The 27272-nt window shown below is 43.8% G+C and overlaps 2 protein-coding genes across 3 annotated transcripts in view; one reads left to right on the top strand and one right to left on the bottom strand.

The window, feature by feature from the left end:
• LOC144602257 (testis-specific serine kinase substrate-like) overlaps positions 1-23300 on the bottom strand; it is a 34591-nt gene extending 11291 nt beyond the window's left edge. The window contains exons 1-6 of the mRNA XM_078415131.1: positions 22838-23300; positions 17708-17881; positions 16020-16152; positions 15198-15281; positions 11618-11964; positions 122-316 (exon numbers count right to left, since the gene is read on the bottom strand). Coding sequence (XP_078271257.1) covers positions 122-316; positions 11618-11964; positions 15198-15281; positions 16020-16106 — 713 coding nt within the window. The 5' untranslated portion in view covers positions 16107-16152; positions 17708-17881; positions 22838-23300. The remainder of the gene's footprint in view (positions 1-121; positions 317-11617; positions 11965-15197; positions 15282-16019; positions 16153-17707; positions 17882-22837) is intronic.
• Positions 22945-27272, top strand: part of ptdss2 (phosphatidylserine synthase 2) — a 55782-nt gene continuing 51454 nt past the window's right edge. Inside the window, exon 1 of one of the 2 annotated variants that reach the window (XM_078415129.1) lies at positions 22945-23327. In XM_078415129.1, the coding sequence (XP_078271255.1) occupies positions 22975-23327 (353 nt within the window). In that variant the 5' untranslated portion in view covers positions 22945-22974. The remainder of the gene's footprint in view (positions 23328-27272) is intronic. The other variant, XM_078415130.1, reaches the window with a different exon arrangement.

Genomic DNA, 27272 nt, shown 5'->3' with positions numbered 1-27272 from the left:
GGGAGACACCAGGATCATAACATGATCTCCATCTCCCACATCACCTACCCATCCCATCAAATCAAATGATCACAGGTCAGTTGTACAGTAGTCTAAAAGTTCATTCTTCTCATTGAGTTACCTGATAGAAATGTCATTTGTTTCGTTTCTGAAGTCTCCGAGCATTTTATGCAAACTGGACTCTTGCTCTTGACTGGCCTCCCACTGGTTCAATAAACTGCTCATCTTCTCTTTGATTTTGTCAGTCTGCTTGGACACTTCTTCTGTCAGGACAACATCTTCATGATATTCCGAGTTAAAATCCACCAGCGTCTTCCTGAAACAATCACATAGATTTGGTAGTTGGCATATGGAGAGTCTGAAAAATTCCTTCTCTCTCCTTAGCCCTTCCCATTTCTAACCTTCATGAATAATATTGAGCTGTTGTACGCAATGGTCTGTAGGCTCCATCCGACCTAGGGTTGTGTCCATCCAGCCCATCCTTGGGTTCTTGTGGCACACTGGGTGTCGGGTTCAAGTGCCCACGGCCCACGTATTGCTAAGCCTTGGGACGCTCTGTGGTAGACTGGAATCGGCGACCAGCAATGAAATGTTTGGAACCATGTTCACCCAGCTGGGTGAACACATGAGGGAGCCCCCTTGCCCCTGCACCCTTTGGACAGGCTCCAGGTCAACCCTGCTGGTACTCAGCCTGGACCTCAAGCACCTGAGGCTTTGTATCCACCCCCCTCCCTACTCTTCCACTAGCTATGTCCCTTCTATTCCTTCGGTCGAGATGAAGAGTCCCGACCCAAAATGTCAACTATTCATTTCCCTTCACATCTGCAGACTCTCATGCTCCAAAGCAAAGGAAAATTTTGAAACTATGACTATATTTCATTTTTTTGTTTTAAAAATAAACTTTTAACTCCATTCACCACCATTCATCCACATCAGCCAAACTGTGTTTACATTTTTGTTTTTGTACTGTGAGGACTTGTAATTTTTTCAGTGAATTATATTTATTCGATAGAAATAAATTAAAAGCAACAGAAAGCTCACACCAAAGGATATTTATAAATGCTCAAAAGATTGCAATTAGAAACCAGACAACTGACTGTTTCCTCCTGTTCTTTAAAACCGTCTAATGCTGACAGAACTGAGTAAGAACAAATTAAAGAGTTTGTATGAAAGTAGACTTGCCAAATTTGTGCATAGATGGTTTATGTAAAAAAGCTCTGATCATATTGATCAGAATCTGATTGAGTTTTCAATGATGTGACCAAAGAGGTTGGTGAAGGTAGAGCTGGAGACGTTATATATATATATATATATATATATATGGATTTCAGCATGGCATTCGATAAGGTTCCACATGGTAGGTAGCTCTGGAAGTTTAGATCCCATGGGATTCAAGGAGAGATAGCTGAGTAGGCAGAAAATTGACTTCATGGAAGGAAGCAGAGGGTGATGGTGGAAGGTTGCTTTTCGGACTGAAGGCCTGTGACTAGTGGTGTGCCTCAGGGTTCGGTGTTGAGCCCATTGGTGTTTGTCATCTATATCAATGATTTGAATGAGAACGTACATGGCATGATTAGCAAGTTTGCAGCTGACACTAAAGTGGGTGTTATTGTAGATAGTGAAGATGGTTGTCAAAAATTGTAGCAGGATCTTGACTTAGAGGTTTAGAGAGATATGGGCCAAACACAGGCAGATGGGGCTAGTGTAGATGGGACATGTTGAGCAGTGTGGGCAAGTTGACCAAAGGGCCTGTTTCCATGCTGTATGACTCTATTAGTTACAACAGGAATTCAATCATGGGCAAAAACAACAGGACTTTTTGTAAAATAAAACAGTTGAGTATGCACCAACTTGAGGGGCATAAAACCAGAGGGAATTTTATTGTTGAAATGATGGTCTTGAAAGGGAGCCATATCTTGAAAGAAATCTATTGAATAATCAGGATAAGAGATGAAGGATAACAAATTGGAACATCTATATACTAAAATTCTCGTTTGTTTGCTTTGTTTGTTCCTGACGACAGCCAAAATGATACACGATAGCGCAACAATTTTAGGCCCACCTTACTCACCGTCGTCCCTTTGGTGCTAATGGAAGAAGTTTCATTGAAATCTGCGTTATATTTTTTAAGTTATTCACATTTTAAAGTTTAAATCTATCTCCTAGGGAGGGAGTGGGGAGGGAGGATAAGGGGGGTTGGAGTGGGGGGAGGGGAAGGGGAGGAGGGAGGGATGGGGAGGAGGGAGGGAGGGGGGAGGAGAGGGTGCTGCACAAATGCAGGAGAGGTTTGGGCCCAAGGTCACGGTTTAGTGACCTTTAAAATTGGATCTAAATAGGCCGAAAGGCAATGTAATCCAGCAAAAGTTGGGATTTTCCATCCATCCAATGCTACGCATTGAATGCCCTGATGTTAGCAAAAGAGCAACGATCCTCTGCTATCTCCAAGCCTTTGTGCTAAGTGCTTATGCTTGGTGTTGTTAAGTTGGTGTTGTTATGTAGCCATTTTCATTTTCCTGTCACACTTCCATCTGTGAACAATATTATACAGAAAATATAGACAAACATTCTGTCCCAAAAATGGGGAAAACTTGGCAGAACCTGGCAGGGAAAAGTCATGATCTAGGATGATGTTGTAGGAAAAACTTTCTGCTAATGGATAACATGTATTCATTGAGCAATATTCTTCTTCTCTGGCACAGCAAAGCTGTTGGAATTACATGACTTTTTAGAGCAGTAGGAGTATATGTTTGATTCCAGTTTCTTTGAAGCCAGAAATGGCGCCAAGTCCATAGCTCCATGAAAGTGGCAACACAAGTAGATAGAGTGGTAAAGAAGAAGTAAGGTATGCTTGTCTTCATCAATCGATGCATTGAGTATATGAGTCAGGGGGGTCATGATGTAGCTTTATGAGACTCGTGTGAGACCATATTTGGAGTACTGTGAGCAGCTCTATTACAGGAAGGATGTGAAGGCTTTGGAGGAGATGCAAAAAAGTTTGCTTAGATTAAAAGGTATTAGAAGTTGTTTGACGAACTTGAACTGTTTTCTCTGGTGGTTGAGTGGAGACTCGTCAGAAGTATATAAAATTGTGAAAGGCATAGATAGGGTAGACAGTCAGAACCTTTTTTCAAATGTGGAAATCTCAAAGATTAGAGGGCAACGCTTTAAGATGAGAAGGGCAGAATTTTAAGGAGATGTGTGACAAAAGTTTTTGGACAGAGTGATTGGAATGTGTTAACAGCGGTGGTGGTTTGAGGTAGATAAAATCGTGGTATTTGAGAGGCTTTTGGATATTTAGGAAATGGAATGATATGGATCACATTCAGGCAGAAGAGATTAGTTTAAGTTGACAACACATTTGGCACAGACATTGTTCCTGGCTTGTTCCTGTACTGTACTGTTCTATGTTCTCTTAAATGTTCTGAAGCCAGAGAAGTTCATGCTTCAGTATCCCGCATGCAGTTAGGTACACCATCAACTTTTTTTTGGTCGTAATGGCAATCCCCAGGCACGATTAGGGATTTTTGTATTCACACATTGTATATGATCAGAGCTTTTTTACATACACCATGCAAATCTCCATGCACAAAATTGGCAAGCATCCATTCCAACCTTCACACAGACCCCTTTAGTTGTTCTAGTTCAGCTCAGTCAGCATTATACGGCTTTAAAGCACAGTAAGAACCAGTTAGTTGTCTGGTTTCTAATTGCAGTCTTTTGAGCATTTATAAATATCCTTACTAAGTTGGTGTGAGCTTTCTGTTGCTTTTAATTTATTTCTATCGAATAAATGCTGGACGGCATGGGGGTGCAGCAGTAGAGTTGCTGCCTTAGTATTAATGGCAATCAGATTCGTTCCTGACTACGGGTGCTGTCTGTACGGAGTTTGTACCTTCTCCCCGTAACTGCGTGGGTTTTCTCCGAGATCTTCGATTTCCTCCCACACTCCAAAGACGTACAGGTATGTAGATTAATTGGTTTGGTATAAGTGTAAACTGCCCCTAGTGTGTGTAGGATAGGGTTAATGTGTGGGGATCGCTGGTCGGCACGGACCCGGTGGGCCGAAGGGCCTGTTTCCGCGCTGTATCTCTAAACTCAACTAAAATTAAATATACAGAGGCAAAAATAACACTGTTTCAATATTATTTGCGATTTTCCCCTTACTCAGATGGAGCAAATGTGAAAACCCTCCATCAATGACCACATAATAGGGCGGTGTAGTGGAGCAATGGTGGAATTGCTGCCTTACAGCACCAGAGGCCCAGATTCAATCCTGACTATGGGTGCTGTCTGAACGGAGTTTGTACAATCTCCCTGTGAACGCATGGGATTTCTCTGGGTACTTCGGTTTCCTCCCACACTCCAAAGACATACAGGTTTGTAAGTTAATTGGCTTTGGTAAATTTGTAAAATCGTCCTTTGGAGGATAGTGCTACTGTGTGGGGATCGCTGGTCGGCGCAGACTGGGTGGGTCGAAGTGCCTGTTTCCACGCTGTATCTCAAAGTCTGAAGTAATATTACCAGTGGGGCAATAATAAAGTGAAGGCAGCACTTCTATGAACATTAGCCAATGCATCACATCAGATATGATGTGGTATCTCAGCAGCACGGAGGCGGGGAGGAGAGCTCTTCAGCGGGTAGTCTACAGAGCTCAGAAGATTATCGGGATGCAGCTTCCAGCCTTGAAGGGCATCTACAATACATGATGCCTCAGGAAAGCCACCAGCATTCATAAAGACTCCTCACACCCTTGCAATAGTCTGTTCGAACTTCTACTATCCGGAAGACGTTACAAGGCCTTCTACGCCCGCACCTCCAGACTTAGGAACAGCTTCATCCCCAGAGCTATAGCTGCTCTGAACTGGTGCGGCTGAGTGCCCCCCCCCATGAACTGTCTCTTTCGGATGGTCACGTCGTACATCGACCCGGCACAGACCTATTTGCACTTTGTACTGTTTTAACTGTTTCTAATTTTGTTTCTCTGGGCTGTCTAAATTTCTGTTGATTAGCTAATTAATTTATTGCATCGAATGGAAGTCGCATTCCCAATCTCGTTGTACCCCTGTACAATTACAATAAAGATATATTGTATTGTATTGTATATTAAAAAATGGCACAATTTAGTGGGAGATGACTTGAATTGGCCTGAGAGGTGAAGTTGGGAAACTTAGCACTTATTCATTCCTGCATTAATGTTCCCTGCTTTTAGATGAAAAATGTGCGATGGAAGGAATAAGACATCTGGCATATCAGCGGCATTGAAGGAACTTTAAAGAGGAAAAGACAAAACGTTATTAGAAGGGTTACATTTGAAACCCACCTCCCAGCAAGTATCTTCCATTTAGAAATACTGTAGAAGATGGAAATGTAAGAAAATCAGGGTCCTGAAACGTTAACCCTATTTCTCTCTTTATATTGTAATCTGGTGAGTAGTTCTAATTTTATATTTTGCTCATTTCAACATCTGCATTTGCTTTGAATTTTCAAACAATGTCTCTGGTTTCACAGCAGAGGCACTATCTACTGAGTAGTTACCTGGCCCACCGAAGTCCCGTTAGTTTGGCCAAGCTGTTTTATCAGGGAATATAATTTATCTGATTTAACAGCACAAAATCAGAAACTATGTCCGTGGCAAGCGGAAGGCAAAGATGGCATGATATAGCACACATAATGGATGAAGCATAATTATTCATTTAATTTTTCCCACCAAGGGTTATCTTTTGTCTCTGATTCTAATAGAATATATGGTGGAATGAATTTGGCACAGGTTCCTCGTCAGGATATCACATACAAATGATGTACAATGGAGTTGTCACAAATACCAACACATATCGATCCAAACTCAGAATATCACTCCACTGAAATCAATGCAGTGCAACTCAATTTTTTCACCTATCAGTCTAGTTTTAAAGTTATTCAATGATGAAATCCATTGTCACTTTACTCCAGCCATTGTTGGAAAAGCTGGGCTTCACTCAAATGCACAGATAGAACTCTGGTTGCTGGTGAAAAGAGGAATAAACCTCACCCTGAGCTTGATTTGAGGACAATTGCAGCCAAAGTGGAAAGTGATCCAATTTGCCATTGCTGATATCTCTCTTAAACTGCGTAAACATTGCGCCGTGGGAGCATGTCACTGGGCAATAATTCACCAGCTATCAGGTAATGCTGTGAAATATTTATAGAATTGAACCCTTGGATTTACTCATGTCTTCAATTCTGTAGAAATTGTGGTTGTATATCTTATTTTCAGACACTCAGCACGTCCTATTGCTCCCTTCTTTATTGTGCTCCAACGAAGCCATCATGCGTGATTCATTAAATATACTTAAATATAAATTATTATTGGATTACTATGGTTCACCTAGTTGCACTGGAGTGCTGTGCAAAATCATTTTTCAGTTAGCAAACACTGGGTCCTTTCAGTTAGTATTATGTTTCTTTGGTAGAGAGATACTCCATGAATATTATGAAAGATGGGGTTTAAGTTGGCTTATGTTTAAGGTTAAGTGGGCAGCACGGTGGCGCTGTGGTAGATTTGCTGCCTTACAGCGGCAGAGACCCAGGTTCGATCCTGACTACGGGTACTGTCTGTACGGAGTTTGTACGTTCTCCCCATGACCTGCGTAGGTTTTCTCTGGGGTTCGGGTTTCCTCCCACACTCCAAAGACGTAGAGGTTTGTAGGTTAATTGGCTTGGTAAAATTGTAAATTGTCCCTAGTGTGTAGGATGGTATTCGTGTGCGGGAATTGCTGGTCAATGGGCTGGAGGGCCTGGTTCTGCACTTTATTTCTAAACTAAACTAAAGTTGCAAATGTTAAGATAGCAATGTTTATGTATCTAGTGTCATTCAAAATATCTAAAGCACTTAATATTATATATGCAGAACCCATGTCATTGATCCTAATAATGAAACATGGTTAATGCCATTTGTACAATTTAGGCAGCTGCTTTACATAAATATCTGAGGATTTCTACATAAAAGTATAGGAGTACTCAATATCTGCATTCCCTAGCAGTTCTGCAATCAAGTGTTTCAAATCCATCACTTGGTTCCCTTAAGTGAAGAAACAAAACAGTAAACAAATTGGGTTAAAGTTGTAAAGAACTTTTACAAGGTTATACCACACTTGGGTAGCACTAGGGTCATGATCCCTGCCTTATAAAAAAAGATATAATGGAGCAACAAACAGTACAACAACATTTTATGCAGGTAATACTGGAACCATGAGGTTATAATTAGAAGGATAAGCTGGAAAAAGCTGCAGAGGCCTTTTAAAATTAGGAAAGGGTTTGATACAGTAAAGACAGGGAAAATATCTCTTCTTTTAGAAACTTGGAGACATTAATACAAAGGTGTCACTAATAAATCTAATAATAAATTCAGAAGCATCTGCTTTTTTATCCAGATTCTCGACTAGAAAGTGGCATTAACACCCACACAAGATCGTTTTGTTGAATTGCATTGCTGTAAAGAATAACTGGACAAATACTTCAGGGAGAAAGGACTGCAAGCAAATGCTAAAGTAAACAAGAGTGGGGAAAAGGCTTGTATGAAACATTAATGGCATGGACCATTTGTCCCAAACATACTATTCTGTATAATTACTCAACGCTGATTTAACATATTAATGCGATGAAGAGGGATCTGAATGTCTTGGTACATCATTCGCAAAGGACTTGCATTCAGGTATATCAAATAATTAGGGAAGCTAACAGATGTTATTGTTTATTGCTGAGGCACTGAATACAAAACCAGATGGATTATGCTTGGGTTACATGGAGCTCAATTTACATTATTGGCTTCCTGAAATCACCGGAAGCTGTTGAGAGAGGTTTACTAGACTAATACCTGGAATGGCTAGTTGGACAGGATAGCGTTGCTTCCGTTGGAATTTAGAAGAGTGGAACTGAATATGTTTAGTTTAGTTGAGAGATACAACACGGAAGCAGGCTCCTCAGTCCACTGAGTCTGCACCGACCAGCAATCCCCACACACTAGCGCTATCCTACACACTGGGGACAATTTACAGTTTTTACTAAAGCCAATTAACTACAAACCTGTACGTCTTTGGAATGTGGGAGGAAACCGGCACACCGGAGAAAATCCACATGGAACATACAAACACTGTACAGACAGCACCCGTAGTCAGGATCGAATCCAGGTCGCTGGTACTGCAAGGCAGCAACTCGACCACTGTGTCACCATGCTCCTCTGATTGAAACATATCGGATTCTTTTGGGTCTTAAAAGAGTGGAGAGGATGCAGAGCAGTGATGGAAATGGGGGAGTACACAGGGGGACGGCGTTCCCCTAGTTTTCAATTTCCAGCTCGGGTTTAATGAGTACTGCAGAAAGATTCGAGTCGTTTATCACTTTATTCAACTCAGCCGAAAACCATTTGTTAACTGCCACTGTTAGCACTTGTTAACAGCCAGTAGTTAATAGGTAGTAGTTATACAATGTGTCATCAATACATCGATCCACATTCCTCAGTAAATGTAATTGTGTTTTGACCATGTATTAATGACACCGCGTTCCTTTGAATAAAATTCAAGGGAGAATTTCTTAAACTCACTGTCAGGGCTACCGGACCGCGAGCACGGGGTTAGGTAAAGTCACGTTATTTTATTATTCCACGTTATTTTATTTGCCGCTCTGCCACTGTGCCTCTCTGCCGCTGTGCCTCAGTTGTTTCAGTTAAATTAGAATGGATGGGGAGAAAATTAAATAAGTAGTACCAATAGTTTTTTCCAGCCTAAATCGTGAGTGGTGAATATTTTATTGTGGGTGGTTTTATTTAGCAAAACAATAGTGCAAGCAGAAATATTTTATTATATATTACTATCAAATTTTATTATATATCACTATCAAATCACTATCAAATATCTGTAAATTTCAGATTTGTGTACCCCTGCGAAAATGAGCATCCTGAGATACTTTGAAAGACAGCGTCTTCAGATCGATGAAGAAATAAATGATAATGAAAACACTCAGCCAGAAAAGAAGGCAAAATTACTTGAAAATGATAATGTAACTGATGCAGCTGTTTTGCCTGATGCTGCTGCATGTGAAGACATTTCAAAAGATATTGAAAAATGTGATCTTCCAGACTGTTGGACACAAGAAATGTACTTAAACAAAAAGAAAGAATATCCCTGGCTAATTGTTAAAAACAGAAACTAGGATGTAGTGTATGCAGCAAGTGTCATCTTGGACTTGAATGAACACAAGAAATTCAGTTTTCTTGTGAGTGGTGCAGTGTTAATGTAGTAGGAGTGAGTGATGATAAAGCAAAACAGTTAATGAGTTTAAGAAAAAAGATTAAGCACACAAAATAGTGAAGCTCATATCAGATGCCAAAAAATCAATGAAACAGCTGAAAAAAAAGCAATCGAAAATGTAGTGTATATGTCACTGAAAAAGGACGAAGCAAAAGATAGTATAAGAAAATAACTGCAGATGCTGGTACAAATCGATTTATTCACAAAATGCTGGAGTAACTCAGCAGGTCAGGCAGCATCTCGGGAGAGAAGGAATGGGTGACGTTTCGGGTCGAGACCCTTCTCCAGCATTTTGTGAATAAAAGGACGAAGCAAAAACAGGTTGAGTTTTTAGAACTGTATATAATATTGTACACAAAGATGTGTCACAGATATGTCTTCTAATATTGAACTGCAAGAAAGAAACGGCATCGACTTAGGGTACGTTCTACACTCTCGTAAGTCATGTGCAGATGTTTCTCACCACACAGGGAACCAGATGTGAAAGACAGTGGTGGAAAATATAATTTCAAAACAATCTAAAATGTCTATTATGATTGATGAATCTACTACTATTAATGGGGAAACTGTTCTAGTAATCTGCTTCAGAGCAGCAGTTGGTGAATCTTCCCAACCTATACCATTCTATTTTGACTTAGAACATATGAACCTTGGTGCAAATGCAAAATCTATATATGATGGGCTTCTAAGTTGCTTACAAAGAGGTGGTTTTTCAATACAGTACCTAAAAGAAAATGTGATATAACTTGTAACTGATGGTGTATCAGTAATGTTAGGATGAAATGCAGGGGTTGCAAAACTATTTCTCGATGATTTCCCTAATGCAACTGTTTGGCACTGTGCCAGTCACAGGCTTGAACTCAGTGTAGATGATGCTATAAATGAAGTTGCAGGTTTGAATCATTTTCAGATATTTTCTGATAAATTGTATTCCTTATATCATAGGTCTCCCAAGAATCAGGATGTTAACTGCATGTGCTGAGGCTCTTCACTGTCAACTGTTGAAAATTGGTCGTGTTTTCAGTGTGAGATGGGTTGCTTCGTCTTACCAAACTGTAAAGGCAATGTGGCAGTCTTATAAAGCTATTTGGGGAGCATTTTGGAAAAGCACGCTGTGATGCTTCAAGATCTAGTGCAGAGAGAGAGCAAAGTACGAGGGGCTGAAAAAAGTATTAGAGTTATCAGCTGTCGTAAATAATTTGGGCTTGTTGATCGACAGTTTGCTAGAGTTGTCTGAACTGTCACTTGAACTGCAGAACCAAAATTGTACACTTAGTAAAGCACATGAGGAAATTAAACGGACTGTCAAGGTTTTTGAATGTCAAATAGAGAAGCCAGGAAAATGTTATACTCAAGTGGAGAAAGCAACAAGCCAGATGATATTTAATGGAATAAATTTGAGAGCTGGTAAAGTACCTACTATACATAGACAACAGTTTTTGAGGAGTTTGGTCAATAATATGAAATCCAGGCTGCTTGAATCTACAACAGCTTCCAATGATAAGTATAAAAAGTTAATTAACAAGTCAAAATATTTAGATATTAACAATATTCCAGAAGATTCACTTTTTACCTTTGGGGATAATGATGTACAAGAAATGGCAGAACAATTTGGCTTAAATGGTCGGCTTTGTGTCAGAGCCTTCAGAGAATTCAAGGAATCTAAAGGGAAGATAGTTTCTGCAGATTTTCAGCAGCTGGTAACGGCTGTAAATACAATTCCGGTGTCAACAGCAGAACGTGAAAGAAGCTTCAGTGGCATGAATTTCTGCATGTCACCACAACGTGCAAGACTTCAAACTGATCATCTCTCAACTCTTCTATTTATTAAGTTGGTGGGACCTCCTGTCAAAATTGAACCCCGAAGAATATGTGAGGACATGGCTTCTTAGTGGCAGAAGGCGTACTGAAGAAACGGCATGCAGAAAGAAAGAGGAGGTGACAGAAAAAAATGGAGATTATATACCATTATGGAACATTTTGTAATGTAAACAGAGAGAGAGAGAGATGCCAGAAAGCAGCTATGACAAATAATACACAATAAACTATATTATAAATACACAATAAACAAGTTCTGCATTCTTGTACTCTTACATGGGTATGACCGCACATAAAAAAATCCCCCCCCCCCTTCCTTCCCAACCTCAGCCTCACGGACGTTAGAGTACCCCTAGTTCCTAAAACCCATTTCCATCACTGATGCAGAGGGCAATCGACACAGTTTTTTAAATAATTTTACAGCAGAGTGAAATAGATACTTGATAAACAAGGAAATTAAAGATTATGGTGGGAAGATAGGAATGAAGAAATATGGTTGTATATTGTGTGGTTACCTGACTTCCTCCAACACCGATGATAGAGATTTGGGCTTGTGTGGCATGTTTCGAGTTTCAGACTCTTTCCTGGATGTCATGGGATCCTTCGCAGGCATTCTGTCAGTGTCGGGGTCCTCCTCAATGGTGTTTATAATGTCTGTCATCATCACCTCCAGGTCAGACATAGTGGCAACCACATATTCAAGTGTCTGGCATAAACTCTCATTGGGGTTGTGATAGCTTGATGACCCAATCTCATCAGTAAGACTCCGCTTTCTGAGTCTCTTGCTCAGATCGACTTTAATCTTTTTGTGTTTCTTCATGGTGTCCTCTTTAATACGTCTGCAGAGTTGTCGCAATTTTAACTGTTACGGGGATGAAATAAGATTGTGGTGGATCTTTCACCCCGATATTTCAAGCACTGATAGCAATGATGCACTTGCTACTAACATTTATCTGACCTTCCAGTTATGGCAATTTATAACTGTTTGAAGAAAGTCTGCATTAAATTCACTTAAACAGGAGCTCCCCAGATTACAGAATTCCTGATTTCCAGAAATCCAACTTTATGCAAACTCTCCCATAAATTTAAAACAATTTCTCAAGGTAAGAAAGTCAGTTACAGAAATGCAAACATCTTTAAAAGTTATGGAAGTGGGGTAGCAGCTAGTTAATTCAAAAGACAACCAATCATCAAAAAAAGTTTATACGTAGCTTCCACACAAGTAACCAGTTAGACATTGTTTGCGCTAAGAGCGCAAGATGGCTGGTTTATAGCAGAAGACTACTTAAGAGATTTGCTTTGGAAACTGTAAATCTCTTCTATTGACACGTGTAAACTATTTCATCAAACTATGTAACATCCATTGATACTTTAAGGCTATCAAAATTGGATGTGGGACTTTCTGAATCCATACATATTGACTACCAGGGGAAGACATTAATAAATGTTCACATTAATCAACTCTCATTGAAAATTTTGTTATGGAAACAACAGTTTGCGGAGAGTTCTCAGAAACAGAACTCTTATGCAACCTGGGATCTGTCTTATTTAAAATGACCAGAGTGGCTGCATTTTTGGTTGGAGATAAAGGAAATGTCCAACTGGGCCATTCTGGATCATCCACCTGATCTGCCAGCCAGTCTGAATATTAAATATGAATCTTTGTGAACCAATTTGCTGAAAGACCAATTGAAACCAGTTGTGGATGTGAAAAAGATCTCCCATATTTGAGTTGTTTCTCTCTTATTTAGTTGTTTGTTAAAATAAGGCACCAAAAGAAAAACATTAATTAGAATTACTCTTCATACAATTGACGTGTTGGCTGCTGAAGCACTCTCCATTTTCAGTCACAAGATTGTGCGTTCACGTCCAACCATAGAGATTTACATGTAACGTCCCCAAAGGTAGTCAAATAGATACCTCTGTAAAACATTTACGGCTGAGAGTTTACAGCGGATGGCCACTGAAGAGATTTGCTTTGGAAACTGACAAAGGTATCTCTTTTATTGACATTGGTAAAAACTTCATCAAATAACGTGGCATGCATTGATACTTTAAAGGCTACCGAAATAAGAGAAAAAGACTAGTTAAGACAAATGTAGATCCCTTGCAGTCAGAAACAGGTGAATTGATCATTGGGAACAAGGAGATGGCAGACCAATTGAACAACTACTTTGCTTCTGTCTTCACTAGGGAAGACATAAACAATCTGCCGGAAATAGCAGGGGACCGGGGGTCTAACGAGATGGAGGAACTGAGGGTAATCCAGGTTAGTCGGGAAGTGGTGTTAGGTAAATTAAATGGATTAAAGGCCGATAAATCCCCAGGGCCAGATAGGCTGCATCCCAGAGTGCTTAAGGAAGTAGCCTCAGAAATAGTGGATACATTAGTGATAATTTTTCAAAACTCTTTAGATTCTGGATTTGTTCCTGAGGATTGGAGGGTAGCTAATGTAACCCCACTTTTTAAAAAGGGAGGGAGAGAGAAAACGGGGAATTATAGACCAGTTAGCCTAACAACGGGAGTGGGGAAAATGCTAAAGTCAGTTATTAAAGATGTGATAGCATCACATTTGGAAAGTGGTGAAATCATCGGACAAAGTCAGCATGGATTTATGAAAGGCAAATCATGCCTGACGAATCTTATAGAATTTTTCGAGGATGTAACTAGTAGAGTGGATAAGGGAGAACCAGTCGATGTGTTATATCTGGACTTTCAGAAGGCCTTCGACAAGGTCCCACATAGATTGGGGTACAAACTTAAAGCACACGGTATTGGGGGTTCAGTGTTGAGGTGGATAGAGAATTGGATGGTGGACAGGAAGCAAAGAGTAGGAATAAACGTGTCCTTTTTGGAATGGCAGGCAGTGACTAGTGGGGTACCGCAAGGCTCAGTGCTGGGACCCCAGTTATTTACAATATATATTAATGATTTGGACGAGGGAATTGAATGCAATATCTCTAAGTTTGCGGATGACACGAAGCTGGGTGGAAGTGTTAGCTGCGAGGAGGATGCTAGGAGGCTGCAGAGTGACTTGGATAGATTAGGAGAGTGGGCAAATGCATGGCAGATTCAATATAATGTGAATAAATGTTAGGTTATCCACTTTGACGGCAAGAACAGGAAAGCAGAGTATTACCTGAATGGTGGCCAAGTAGGAAATGCAACCTGACCTGGGTGTCATGGTGCACCAGTCATTGAAAGCAAGCATGCAGGTGCAGCAGGCAGTGAAGAAAGCGAATGGTATGTTAGCATTCATAGCAAGAGGATTTGAGTATAGGAGCAGGGAGGTTCTGCTGCAGTTGTACAGGGCCTTGGTGAAACCGCATCTGGAGTATTGTGTACAGTGTTGGTCTCCTAATCTGAGGAAAGACATTCTAGCCTTAGAGGGAGTACAGAGAAGGTTCACCAGATTGATCCCTGGGATGGCAGGACTTTCATATGAAGAAAGACTGGATAGACTAGGCTTATACTCGCTGGAATTTAGAAGACTGAGGGGGGATCTTATAGAAACATATAAAATTCTTAAGGGGTTGGAGAGGCTAGATGCGGGAAGATTGTTCCCGATGTTGGGGAAGTCCAGAACCAGGGGTCACAGCTTAAGGATAAGGGGGAAGTCTTTTAGGACCGAGATGAGAAAACATTTCTTCACACAGAGAGTGGTGAGTCTGTGGAATTCTCTGCCACAGAAGGTAGTTGAGGCCAGTTCATTGGCTATATTTAAGAGGGAGTTAGATGTGGCCCTTGTGGCTAAAGGGATCAGGGGGTATGGAGAGAAGGCAGGTACAGGTTACTGAGCTGGATGATCAGCCATGATCATATTGAATGGCGGTGCAGGCTCGAAGGGCCGAATGGCCTACTCCTGCACCTATTTTCTATGTTCTATGTTTCTATGAAATTAGCCATTGGATGTTCTGGAATAGTACTAAGGGACTATTGCACTGTTTTCCAGAGAAGATGGTACGCTCTCTGGCTTTGGAGGATGTTGTGTTGCTGTGTGGGGTAGCTTGATTAATGCAACATTCGCCACTGCATTTCCTGCATTGGATCTACGAACTTGCTGCAAATATATTTCATTGAATACTAAGTAGTTACCTCCAGTAGAGAGGAGTTTTCCCTCACAGCTGCTGCTTTCCGCTGTAAGCTATCTACTGAGGCTTCAACTGCTTCGCATTCATACTAAAAGGAACAAGAGATGTCAATGTACTGGCAAACTAATCAGTTGATATTGCAACATATAGAGAGAATCGGTGGGCCCATCATTAGTTAGGTTTAATTTTATTCGAATTTATTATTCTTCATGCAGAAATGTATCTAAGGTACAAAAGTAGTGAAAAGGACCAAAAAAGGAAGTAAAGTGATCATTGTTACATGAAACACCACAGAAGTCAAATTGACTGGACATTTACATGGCTAGCTTACAGCCTACGCTTGAGCAGCTTACAACCTAACGGTATGAACACTGGATTCTTCAGTTTACCTAAATAACTTACAAACATCCCCACTTCCCCATCTCTTCCCTGTCCCTCACGTGGACTCGCATCCATTTCTCTCCTTCCCCCTCCTCTCCTACCTATACTCCTTCCTCTGGCTTCACAGTTCACCCCCTCTCTTCTATCACTATCTTACGCATTTTGTCTTTTCATCTCTGGCCTTTATCCAATGATCTACCAAAACCTCCCCACCCCCTCCTCATCTGTATCCACGTTTCACTTGTTAGGCTTTGTCCTGGCCCCACCCTACCACAATCAATCTGAAGAAGGGTCCCGACCTGAAACATCACCTATCCATGCTCTCCAAGAATGTGCCTGACCCGCTGAGTTACTCCAGCACTTTGATTCTTTTTTTAGATTTTTTAAATTGTTATATAAATTAAAGACTGTACCAAGGCTGCAAACCCTATTCAGTTGCATGTACCTCTTGGTTTATCTTTTTGGCATTATTGATAAGACTTTTGACTGAAATATCTGAGCATCCATAAGTTCGTTTCAACCCAACCCACATGATGTCCAAAGGGTCAGGTGGAGAACCAACTGTATAATTGTACAGCCTGCAAAGCAAGAAGATAGTAATGTTATAAAAAAGACATAAAAAAACAAATTGTTTCAGATTTTTTCAGTTATTTTACAAATAAATATAGAAAGAGATCCAGCTACACCATTATAAAGTTCTTCTGATCCCTCTGAGCTAAATCTTCCATCATAAGTTCAATTTGAGATGCTTGCATTTATTTGCAAAGCTGGGAGGGGGAGAGTAAACAACTTTATCTGTCATTAACACTGTCATTGAGAGCAGCTAAATTAGTTTTTAGTTTTAGTTTTAGAGATACAGCGCAGAAACAGGCCCTTCAGCCCACCGAGTCTGCACTAACCAGCGATCCCTGCATGATAACACCATCCTCAACAAACTAGGGGCAATTTACATTTATACCAAGCCAATTAACTTACAAACCTGTACATTTTTGGAGTGTGAGAGGAAACCGAAGATCTCGGAGAAAACCCAGGCGGTCACAGGGAGAACGTACAACTCCATACATACAGCACCAGTAGTCGGGATCGAACCCGGGTCTCTGGCACTGTAAGCGCTGTAAGGCAGCAACTCTACCGCTGTGCCGCCATGCCGCCAAAGCGCTGTTCTTGCAGCTCTTGTTAAAACAATTGGGACACATCAGATTATAACAGTAATTCATGACTTGTGTAACAAATCTTATTCGTAATTTCTCTGAAGACTTTCATTACCAGTTCAAAGCACTTTGTGTTTCATCAAACTCCTCAGGAGATATTTGTTGGCCCTCGGGATATATACATGTTTCTTCAACTTCACCATTCTCAAACTCTAGGGACTGCCAAATAGTCTTGAACATAATTTCCATTTTGATAGACTTAAAAAAAAGTCCTCATTGCCAAGTGTTCATTTTAACTAAAAAAACTTTTGTTCATGTAAGTAACCAAAACAAAACTTAGCAGGATATTGGCAGTAAAAATGTTAAGGTTGGTCTTAGGATCGTCTCACTCATCTCTCTTCTAGTTTACAACTAAGAAGACTGTGGATCACATTCGGGCTACATTCAAACAAAAGTTGTTTGAAAGGCACGTTGCCAGAACTTAGACAAGTACAGTTCTAAAATCATATTTTGTGATGTCACAGAACCTGCAGAATTCCAGTGATGAACTCCGCTGTAATAATCAGAGCTGGATAGTCTTGTCAAAATTTGCCCACTTTGAGATAATTAAATTGACAAATTGCCAAAGGCTGGATTTGAGTAGAATTATTTTTAATCCCACTGGTTGTTATCATTGATTGATTGACACTTTATTATCATGTGTCAAAGAGTTGCCACATATTGGGGCGGCAACAAAGTTACAAAAGTATTCAATATAGTCCCGATGGGCTCTCTACCCACCCTCCCCTCACCCTCTGTTCTCGGCGGCCCACCCACGCCGGGCTCTTCTTTGTTCTCGACGGCCCACCCATGCCAGGCTCTTCTTTGTTCTCGATGCCCCCCCCCCTGCCGGGCCCTTCTTTGTTCCCTGCAGCGTCCCCATACTGGGTCCCTCTTTTGTTCACGGTGGCGCGTCCTTGACCAACCGACCGCCGGCACTCACGTGGGCGACGGTTCTGCAGTGGCCGAGGTCCTTCCTCAATCCCCGGTGGCCTTCCTCGCTCGGCCCGCGGCCGAGACCGCCTCCAGCATGGCTGTGCAGCGCTTGCCAGGGGCTCCCTTCTGCACTAGCGCTGCGTTCTGCAGTGGGATTCACTGCTGAATCTGGGATTCACTACTGAAAGAAAGGTGGAAGCAAATTCAATAGCTGGAATTTAGTTGAAAATGAAAACAACTTGAAGTGTAGAAAAATAAATAGGATTGTGGGAGCAACTGGATAGTTCTGTAAAAGGTTGGCGCAATTATGATGGATTGACTGGCCTCCTATGTTGTATCACACTGTGATTCTATGTTGCTGGAATATAGTGAAATGATTAGCCATTTAAATTTTTTTTATTGAAGAAAACACAGATTAATTATTTCCTTCCTTTTTGCCCCCACTTGCTATAAATATTTTGTTGAGTGTAGGAAAGAACTGCAGATGCTGGTTAAAACTGAAGATGGACACAAAATGCTGGAGTAACAACGGGACAGGCACTATCTTTGGAGAAAAGGAGTGGGTGACGTTTCGGGTCGAGACCCTTCTTCAGAAGGGGAAAGGGAAACGAGAGGTGTGGACGGTGATGTAGAGAGATATACACGAAGAACAAATGAATGAAAGATATGCAAAAAAGTAATGATGATAAAGGAAACAGGCCATTGTTAGCTGTTTGCTAGGTGAAAACGAGAAGCTAATATGACTTAGGTGGGGGAAGGATGCAGAGAGATGGAATGCAGGGGTTGCTTAAGATAGAAGAATCAATGCTCATACCACAGGGCTGTAAGCTGTCCAAGCAAAATATGAGATGCTGTTCCCCAATTTGCATTTAGCCTCGCTCTGACCATGGAGGAGACCTAGGACAGGGTGGGACTGGTCCTTTCAGGTTCACTTGCACCTCTTCCAACCTCATCTACTGTATCCGTTTTTCAAGATGTGGACTCTTATACATCGGCGAGACCAAACGTAGACTGGGCAATGGTTTTGCTAAACACCTTCGCTCCGTCCGCCTGGACCAACCTGATCTCCCGGTTGCCAAATACTTTAATTCCCTTTCCCATTTCCATACTGACCTTTCTGTCCTGGGCCTCCTGTGAACTGCTTCGCTTCCTGAATTTAATCACTATCTCCTTAGTTGTGCTGACATTGAGAGAAAGGTTGTTGTCTCCTATTTTCCATCTCATCATTATTTAATATCTGGCCCACAATGGTGGTGTCGTCTGCGAATTTGAAAATGGAATTAGAATTGTACATGGCTGCACAGTCGCAGGTGTACAAGGAGTAAAGAAGGGGGCTGAGAACACGTCCTTGTGGAGCACCTGGGTTGAGGATTACCATGGAGGATGATTTGTTCTCTAACCTCACTGATTGAGAATCCAGTTGCAGAGATGAGTGCTGACATCATGTCCCGTGAGTTTGGTGATAAACCTGGATGGTATAATGGTACTAAAGGCAGAGCTGTAGTCTATGTATAGGAGTCTGACGTAGGTGTCCCTCTTATTCAGGTGTTTTAGAAATAAATGTAGGGCTAGGGCGATGGCATCGTCAAGAGTGTTTTATTGTCATGTCCCAGATTGAACAATGAAATTCTTACTTGCTGCAGCACATCAGAATATGTAAACATAGTACACTGTAAACGATATGATAAACGAGAGGAAAAAAAAGTTCAGTGTGTATATGTACACATACAGTACACACATACTCAAAACACAAACAATAGTAGTGCAATAATAATAATATTCTAATGAAGTTTAGAGCTTTTTTGAGGTTGTAGTGTTTAATAGCCTGATGGCTGTAGGGAAGAAGCTATTCCTGAACCTGGACGTTACAGTTTTCAGGCTCCTGTACCTTCTTCTCGATGGACCTGTTGTGGTGGTTGGTGAACTGCCGTGGGTCAAGGTCACTGGGTAGAAGGGAATTAATGCGTTCCATAACTAGCCTCTGAAAACATTCAATACCAATGGAGCAAGACATTGAAGTAACCAAGTCGTGATTGGGGGAATGCCTTGTGGAAAACCTCCATTCAGTCTAGAGAGGTAACACTGAGCTTCCAGTTGCCTCTCATTTAATGCTCTTTTTTTATCTGACTGTGGCTCCTGCACTGTTCCTATGAGGGCGAACAGACCTTATGTTCCATCTGAACATATTGCCTCTTTCTAAACCCAATAAAGAATTCAACAATTTCAGATAACTTGCATTTTCTTTTTGTATTAGAACTGGGTAATTCTCTTGTGAGGCTGCTCATCAGTGTTTTTAAGCTCGGGTTTATTTGCTCTGCAGACATTGCCTGATCCAACCTATTCCTTTTCATTTCAAACATTCTTGATCTGAATTTCAGGTTTAATGGTTTCAAGGTCAGTTTATTGTCACAAGGTACAGTGAAATTTGAGTTACTATACAGCCATACTAAGTGAAAAGCAACAAGACACACAACCACATAAAAGTTAACATAAACATCCCTTAGTTCGTCGTCTCTCTCTAATTTCCCTCATTCATTTATTAGTCATTACAGTTCCTTAAACATCCGAATCCCCTCAGGAACAGTGGCCTCCCTTTTGACAGATAATCCTTTGATCTATTCATCCCGCTCTGCAACTAACGTTTTGTTAAACCAATTTTAAGTTCTTTGCCTGAAACATTAATTCTGCTGCCCTTTCCACACATGCTGCCTGGTCTGTTGCTTCTTTTCATCTCCACAAACTAACATACACGAGTACTGAAGGATTGAAGATGGATTGAAGTCTGAAGAAGGGTCTCGACCCAAAACGTCACCTGTCCACATTCTCCAGAGATGCTGCCTGACCTGCTGAGTTACCCCAGCACTTTGTGTCCTTTTGTGTATTAATCAGCATCTGCAGTTGCTTGTTTCTACACACAAATACATTCATACCAATAAACATAACATATTGCCCATTCTATTTTTTATTTCTTTTAAATGTTAAGTTATGATTTTTTTAAATTAGTCACTGATTTGTCCCGTTTGGCATTATTCTGACTTGAGAAAGGACTACTGGAGTTTATATCACATGACAAAGCAAATTCACCTCATCGTGCCATGTTCTAGCTAGCGCAACTCGACCCACGAACGTTGTGCAGGAAGGAACTGCAGATACTGGTTTGCACTGAAGATAGACACAAAATGCTGGAGTAACTCAGCTGATCAGGCAGCATCTTTGCAGAAAAGCAATAGGTCGAGACCTTCATCAGACTGAGAGTCAAATTAGAGGTTTGAAAACTACAGAACAAATCAGAGTCCACAATGGTCCATTGTTGGCTGTGGACATGATAACAAAGTGATATGAACAGTGAAACCAGTAGGACGACTAAGTAACCCTTGCTTTCCCTCTCTCCACCCTCCCCCTTCCTAGTTCTCCGACCAGTTTGACTGTCATCCTGATCACATTTTATCTCTGTATACTTCATTGTCACCTTCTCCTAGCTAACAATGATCTATACATTTTCCTTGATCTCATCTCCTTTGATATATCATTTTCACACCTTACCCTTCCATATCTGTCTCCCCTGACTCTCATTCTGAAGAAGCGACTTGATATGAAAAGTCACCCATTCCTTCCATCCAGATATGCTGCCTGTCCTACTGAGTTACCAGCATTTTGTGTCTATCTAGGGCGGGAGAGGGATGGAGAGAGAGGGAATGCAAGGCTCACTTGAAATTATAGAAATCAATATTCATACCGTTGGGTTGTAAGTTGCCCAAGCGAAATATGAGGTGCTGTTCCCACAAAAGTTGCCCTGATACAAGGGATGCCCTGCCAACCTTGCTATGATACCAGAAGAGGGGCAGCCTGAAGTCACGTGCTATATCCAATGCCCCTCTAGCTTCACTGTGGTACACCCACAGCTTTGCTGTCGTACCAGAAGAAGGCCCCTCTCGGTGAAGCGTGGGGTTGCCAATTGTCCCGTATTAGCCGGGACATCCCGTATTTTGGGCTAAATTAGTTTGTCCCGTAAGGGACCGCCCTTGTCCTGTATTAGGCCGGGGGGGGGGGGGGGGGGGGAAGGGGGCGCTGTAGGCCCTGACACTGTGGGCACCGACGCTGTAGGTACCGACAGTTTAGGTCCCGATTTAGCTCTAGGTCCGGAGACCCGGGCGCCGCTTAGCAGAGGTTGCTTAGCGACCTGCCACCCGGCCCAGGCAGCCACCATTGGTGGAGCGGGAACAAGTGGTCGCTGGCTGGGTGAGGTCACGTGGGGCGCGGGGCGTCACCTTGTCCCGTATTTGAGTGAGATAGTTGGCACCCCTAGTGATGTGCTATATCCAATGCCCCTCTAGTTTTGAGGTAGTACTGGAAAAGGGGCCCCTTATCCAGACCTCCAAGGCCCCTCGAGGTCACGTGCTGCATCGGTTGCCCCTGGAGGCCACGTGCTGCGTCCAATGCCCCTCTAGGCCATGTGCTGCATTGGTTGCCCCTCGAGGCCACATGCTGCGTCCAATGCCCCACCTTGCTACGTGCTGCGTCCAATGCCCCACCAGGCCACGTGCTGCGTCCAATGCCCCACCAGGCCACGTACCGCGTCCAATGCCCCTCTAGGACACATGTTGAGTCCAATGCCCCTCCAGACCACGTGGTGTCCAATGCCCCACCAGGCCACATGCTGAGTCCAATGCCCCACCAGGCCACGTACCGCGTCCAATGCCCCACCAGGCCACGTACCGCGTCCAATGCCCCTCTAGGACACATGTTGATCCCAATGCCCCTCCAGGCCACATGCTGAGTCCAATGCCCCTCTAGGCCACGTGCTGTATCCAATGTCCCACCAGGCCACGTGCTGTGTCCAATGCCCTTCTGGGTCACGTGCCGCGTCGGTTGCCCATCCAGGTCACGTGCCCCCGGTGCCCCGCAAGCAAAGATACTAGAGGACCAAGATAGACCACTCGACCCTAAAAACCGTAGTATGTCGCGGCGCCATTTCAGTAGGCAGAAACTTGCAGAAACATTTAAAAAGAAAAATAACAAAAATGTGAATTGATAGATGAGATATATTCTGCCTTTTCTATGGTATCGTCACACATACTGTTCCCCAACAACACTGATTACACTGCGAGAGGCATAGCGAGCGGCGGATTTTGCTTACTAAAATGACGGACGTCCTGCTCCTTTGTGTATGGACGATATCGACGGAGTGGTCCGTCTTGCTCCTCTAGTATCTTTGGTGGCGCCAGGTCAGCCCCGCCCCCTCCCTCTCCCGGCTGGGCCGGGCCGGGTGAGCGCATGCGCACTGGTGCGGCGGGAGCTGGGTCTGAGGAGCAGGGACCAGTGGCGACCCGTCCCGTGGAGCGCAGTCCCGCCAGAAGGAGAGAGAGAGAGAGACGCTGCCTTGCCCTGCTCCGCTCCAGCGCCAGCATGATCCGCGGGGCCAGCGCCGATCGCTGCGCGGTGAGGAGGCCGGGCGGCGGAGAGCCCAACGGCTTGTGGAGTGAGCCCGAGTCGCCGCCGCCTCCTCCGCCGGGAGGACGAATGCAGCGCGGGGAGGCGGGCGGCGGCGGCAGGCGGGTCAAGGTGGACGAGGCCCGGCGCAGCACCGAGTCCGTGGTGTTTGACGACGGCACCGTCACTTTCTTCTGGTGAGCAACGGGGTGTGAGCGAGAGGCGCATTGGACAGCGTGGTGATGGGGAGAGACATGGCGGAGCAGAGGGGGGAGGGTAGGAGCATGGGGAGGGGGGGAGCATGGGGAGGGGGGGAGCATGGGGAGGGGGGGAGCATGGGGAGGGGGGGAGCATGGGGAGGGGGGGAGCATGGGGAGGGGGGGAACTGAGCCTGGGGTGGGGGCGAGGGTCTAAGCCTGGGGAGGTGGGGGAAACCTGGGGAGGGGGCGAGTGCCTGGGCAGGGGGTGAGAGCCTTCGCATGAGGGGGGGGGGGGGCCTGAGCCTGGGCAGGGGGCGAGAGTCAATAGACAATAGGTGCAGGAGTAGGCCATTTAGCCCTTCGAGCCAGCACCGCCATTCAATGTGATCATGGCTGATCACTCCCAATCAGTACCCCGTTCCTGCCTTCTCCCCATACCCCCTCACTCCGCTATCCTTAAGAGCTCTATCCAGCTCTCTCTTGAAAGCATCCAACGAACTGGCCTCCACTGCCTTCTGAGGCAGAGAATTCCACACCTTCACAACTCTCTGACTGGAAAAAGTTCTTCCTCATCTCCGTTCTAAATGGCCTACCCCTTATTCTTAAACTGTGGCCCCTTGTTCTGGACTCCCCCAACATTGGGAACATGTTTCCTGCCTCTAATGTGTCCAATCCCCTAATTATCTTATATGTTTCAATAAGATCCCCCCTCATCCTTCTAAATTCCAGTGTATACAAGCCTAATTGCTCCAGCCTTTCAACATACGACAGTCCCGCCATTCCGGGAATTAACCTGGAACATGACTTCTGAGCCTGGAGAGGGGGCGAGGAGGGTGTGAGAGCTGGTGGGGTGGGTGGATGTGGGGGAGAAGAGGCTGGGGAGAGGGGTGTGAGATCCGGTGGGGTGGGTGGGGGTTGAGCTGCGTGGGAGAGGGGGTGGGGGGGAGCCTGAGGAGGGTGAGAGCCGGTGCGGTGCAGTGGTGTTGAGATCGTTTGGGGGGGGGGAGGGATGGTGGGAGGGGAAAGAGCGGGGTGGGTGGTGGGGGTAGGAAGGAAAGAAGGAGCCGGGGGAAGGGGTGTTTAAGTTGGCTTTATGGGCCGGAGAGTTGTAGAAAGGGGGAGGAAGGACACGAGGCAAGGGGGAGGGAAGGAGTCAGAGCACCCGAGGGAGGGAGAGTCGGGGGGAGGTGGGAGTGGGAGACAAGGGAGGGAGAAACGAAATGTGCAGGAAGGAACTGCAGATGTTGGTTAACACCGAAGATAGGCACAAAATGCTGGAGTAACTTAGCTGGTCAAGCAGCATCTCTGGAGAAAAGGAATAGTGTAGAATTTGGGAAGTCATGTTCCAGTTGTGTAAGACGTTGGTGAGGCCACATTTAGAGTATTGTATTCAGTTCATTTCTGGGTACTGTGATATAGAAACGATGTTGTCAAGTTGGAAAGGGTACAGAGAAGATTTACGAGGATGTTGCCCGGACTAAAGGGTTTGATCTGTAGGCAGAGGTTGAGTAAGCTGGGACTCTATTCCTTGGAGCATAGGAGGATGAGGGATGATTGTAATTAATGTATTAGCCAATTATGTAAATATTCAATGAATTTGTTTTGCCAACTGTCATACAAATAAACAACAAAGATACATAACCACATAAAAATTAAACATAGACTTAAACAGCCACCACAATGGCGTGTGAGAATCCCCAAGGCACACAGCATAAGCGGAGACCCACAGCCATCAGTTCAATGTCCGGGCCACACACACGCTCCTTCACCGTGATGTGACCAGAGTTGTACCGGCTACTGTCACTCTCCCTGCAGTCCCTGTCTGCCCAAACAGTCAGAAAGCCGTCCACGCTGTCACCAGACTCCGGGATACCCCCATGGAGCCATGTCCCCACAAAACACCGAGTCCACTGCATTCACGGCACTCCCTCCGAGTCCTCACCAGGGCAGGCAGCACATCCATCTTGCTTTTTCGGTGATACCTCATTCCCCACTGTGATGGAAGCCAAATAACTTGCACCTTTTCTCCTGCGGTCGGGGCAATCGAAACTTCTGCAGTCGGGGCGATCGAAGCTCCTGCAGTCGGCAATCGAAGCTCCCGCGATCGGGGCGGTCGAAGTTACTGCGGTTGGAGCTCCCGCCGTCGATCCCTAACAAAGGGACCGCCAGTTCCACGATGTTAAAGCCACCGTCGAGGAAAGAGATAAAAAAAGGTTTCCCCCTTCCCCTCCCCACGTAATACAAAAACTAAAAGTACACTAAAAACATACAAGTAAACACCTGCCAAAACAACAAAAGAAGAAAAAGACGAGACCGGCTGTTGGCACGGCTGCCATGTACGGCGCCACCCGGTGGACTTATAGAGGTGTATAAGATCATGAGAGGAATAGATCGGGTGGATGCAGAGTCTCTTGTTCAGAGGAGGTGAATCGAGGACCAGAGGACAAAGGTTTGAGGTGAAGGGGAAAATACTTAATGGTAATCTGAGGGGTAACTTTTTGACACAAAAGGTGGTGGATGTATGGAACGAGCTGCCACAGGAGGTAGAACTACCCCAACATTTAAGAAATGATGAGACTGATACATGGATAGGACAGGTTTGGAGAGATATGGACCTAATGCTGGCAGGTGGGACTATTGTAGCTGGGACATGTTGGACCGAAGGACCTTTTTCCACACTGTATCACTCTATGACTATGAATGGGTGACATTTCAGGTCAAGCCCCTAATGGGGAAGGGATGTGGGAGAGGGTTTGGGGAAGGTGGCAGAGATAGGGAGAGAGGAACTATAGGAGATGGTGATGAGGGAGGCGACAGTTGGGGATGAAGATGAGGAGAGGGTGGGAGGGGGCAGGGTTGGAAGGGAAGATAATGAGGGGAGGGAGGAATAGGCATAAGGTATAGTTGTGGCTGAATTTACTACACCTGCACTGAAAATCTGATTTCTATCAGATATAATGGCCTTCCTCTACAGCCTTTGAACATAACTAAATTAAAAAGGGAATGCTGGAAACACTCAGGTCAGATAGCCTCTGTGGAAATAGGAAGGATATTTCAGGTCAAGACCCATTGTCAGAACTAGCGTCAACTCCTTTTTTCCAAATACTCCTTGGCCTAAGTAACATTTCTACTATTTTAGTCATAAGGCTGTACAGCGTAGAAACGGGCTGTTTGGTCCACCTTGTCCAAGTTGGCCTATTGGGCTGGTCTCCACTGACAATTGAGGTTTAATTGCAGCCTATACTGTGGCTACCTTTGACAGCTCATTCCTGACATGACTCTGAGTGAAAAAGCTGCCCCTGAAATACCTCTTAAATATCCCTCCCTCTCACCTCGTGTCTATGCCCTCTATCTTTTAGAATCTTCTACCCTGGGAAAAAGATTGTGAGCGCTCACTTTATCCATGTCTGTCATGATCTTGGACATCTCAGTAAGGTCACCCCTCAGCCTCCTGTCCTCCAAAGAAAAATGTTCCAACCTCTCTATATTACTCGCAAGCCCAGGCAACATCTTTGTGAATCTCTTCCTCGCCCGTCTAACTTAATGATATCCTTCTTATAGCTGGGTGGCCAGAACTACACACAGCATTTCAAGTGTGGTCGCACCAACGATTTGTACAGCTGCGCTATGATGTCCCCATTTTTGGGCTCAATACCCCTCCCAATGAAGGCAAGTGTGCCTCCACCACATGGTCCATCAGACTCACCACTTTAAGGGAACCATGCACCTGTACTCCCAGATGTCATGTTTTGCAACACTCTCCAGGTCAAACATTTACTGTGCAATTCCTGCCTTGGTCTGACATATCAAAGTGCAACATCTCATATTTGTCAGAGTTAAAATTGCATTTCCCATCCTTGGCCCACCTTCCCCACTGTTAACTTAGATATTCTTCCTCACTGTTTACTACACCACCGATTTGGTGTTATTTGCAAATTTGCA

This window comes from Rhinoraja longicauda, chromosome 18, assembly GCF_053455715.1.
Source record: "Rhinoraja longicauda isolate Sanriku21f chromosome 18, sRhiLon1.1, whole genome shotgun sequence".
NCBI lineage: Eukaryota > Metazoa > Chordata > Chondrichthyes > Rajiformes > Arhynchobatidae > Rhinoraja > Rhinoraja longicauda.
The sequence above is the reverse complement of the archived record's forward strand: the minus strand, read 5'-3'. Positions and strand labels throughout refer to the sequence as shown.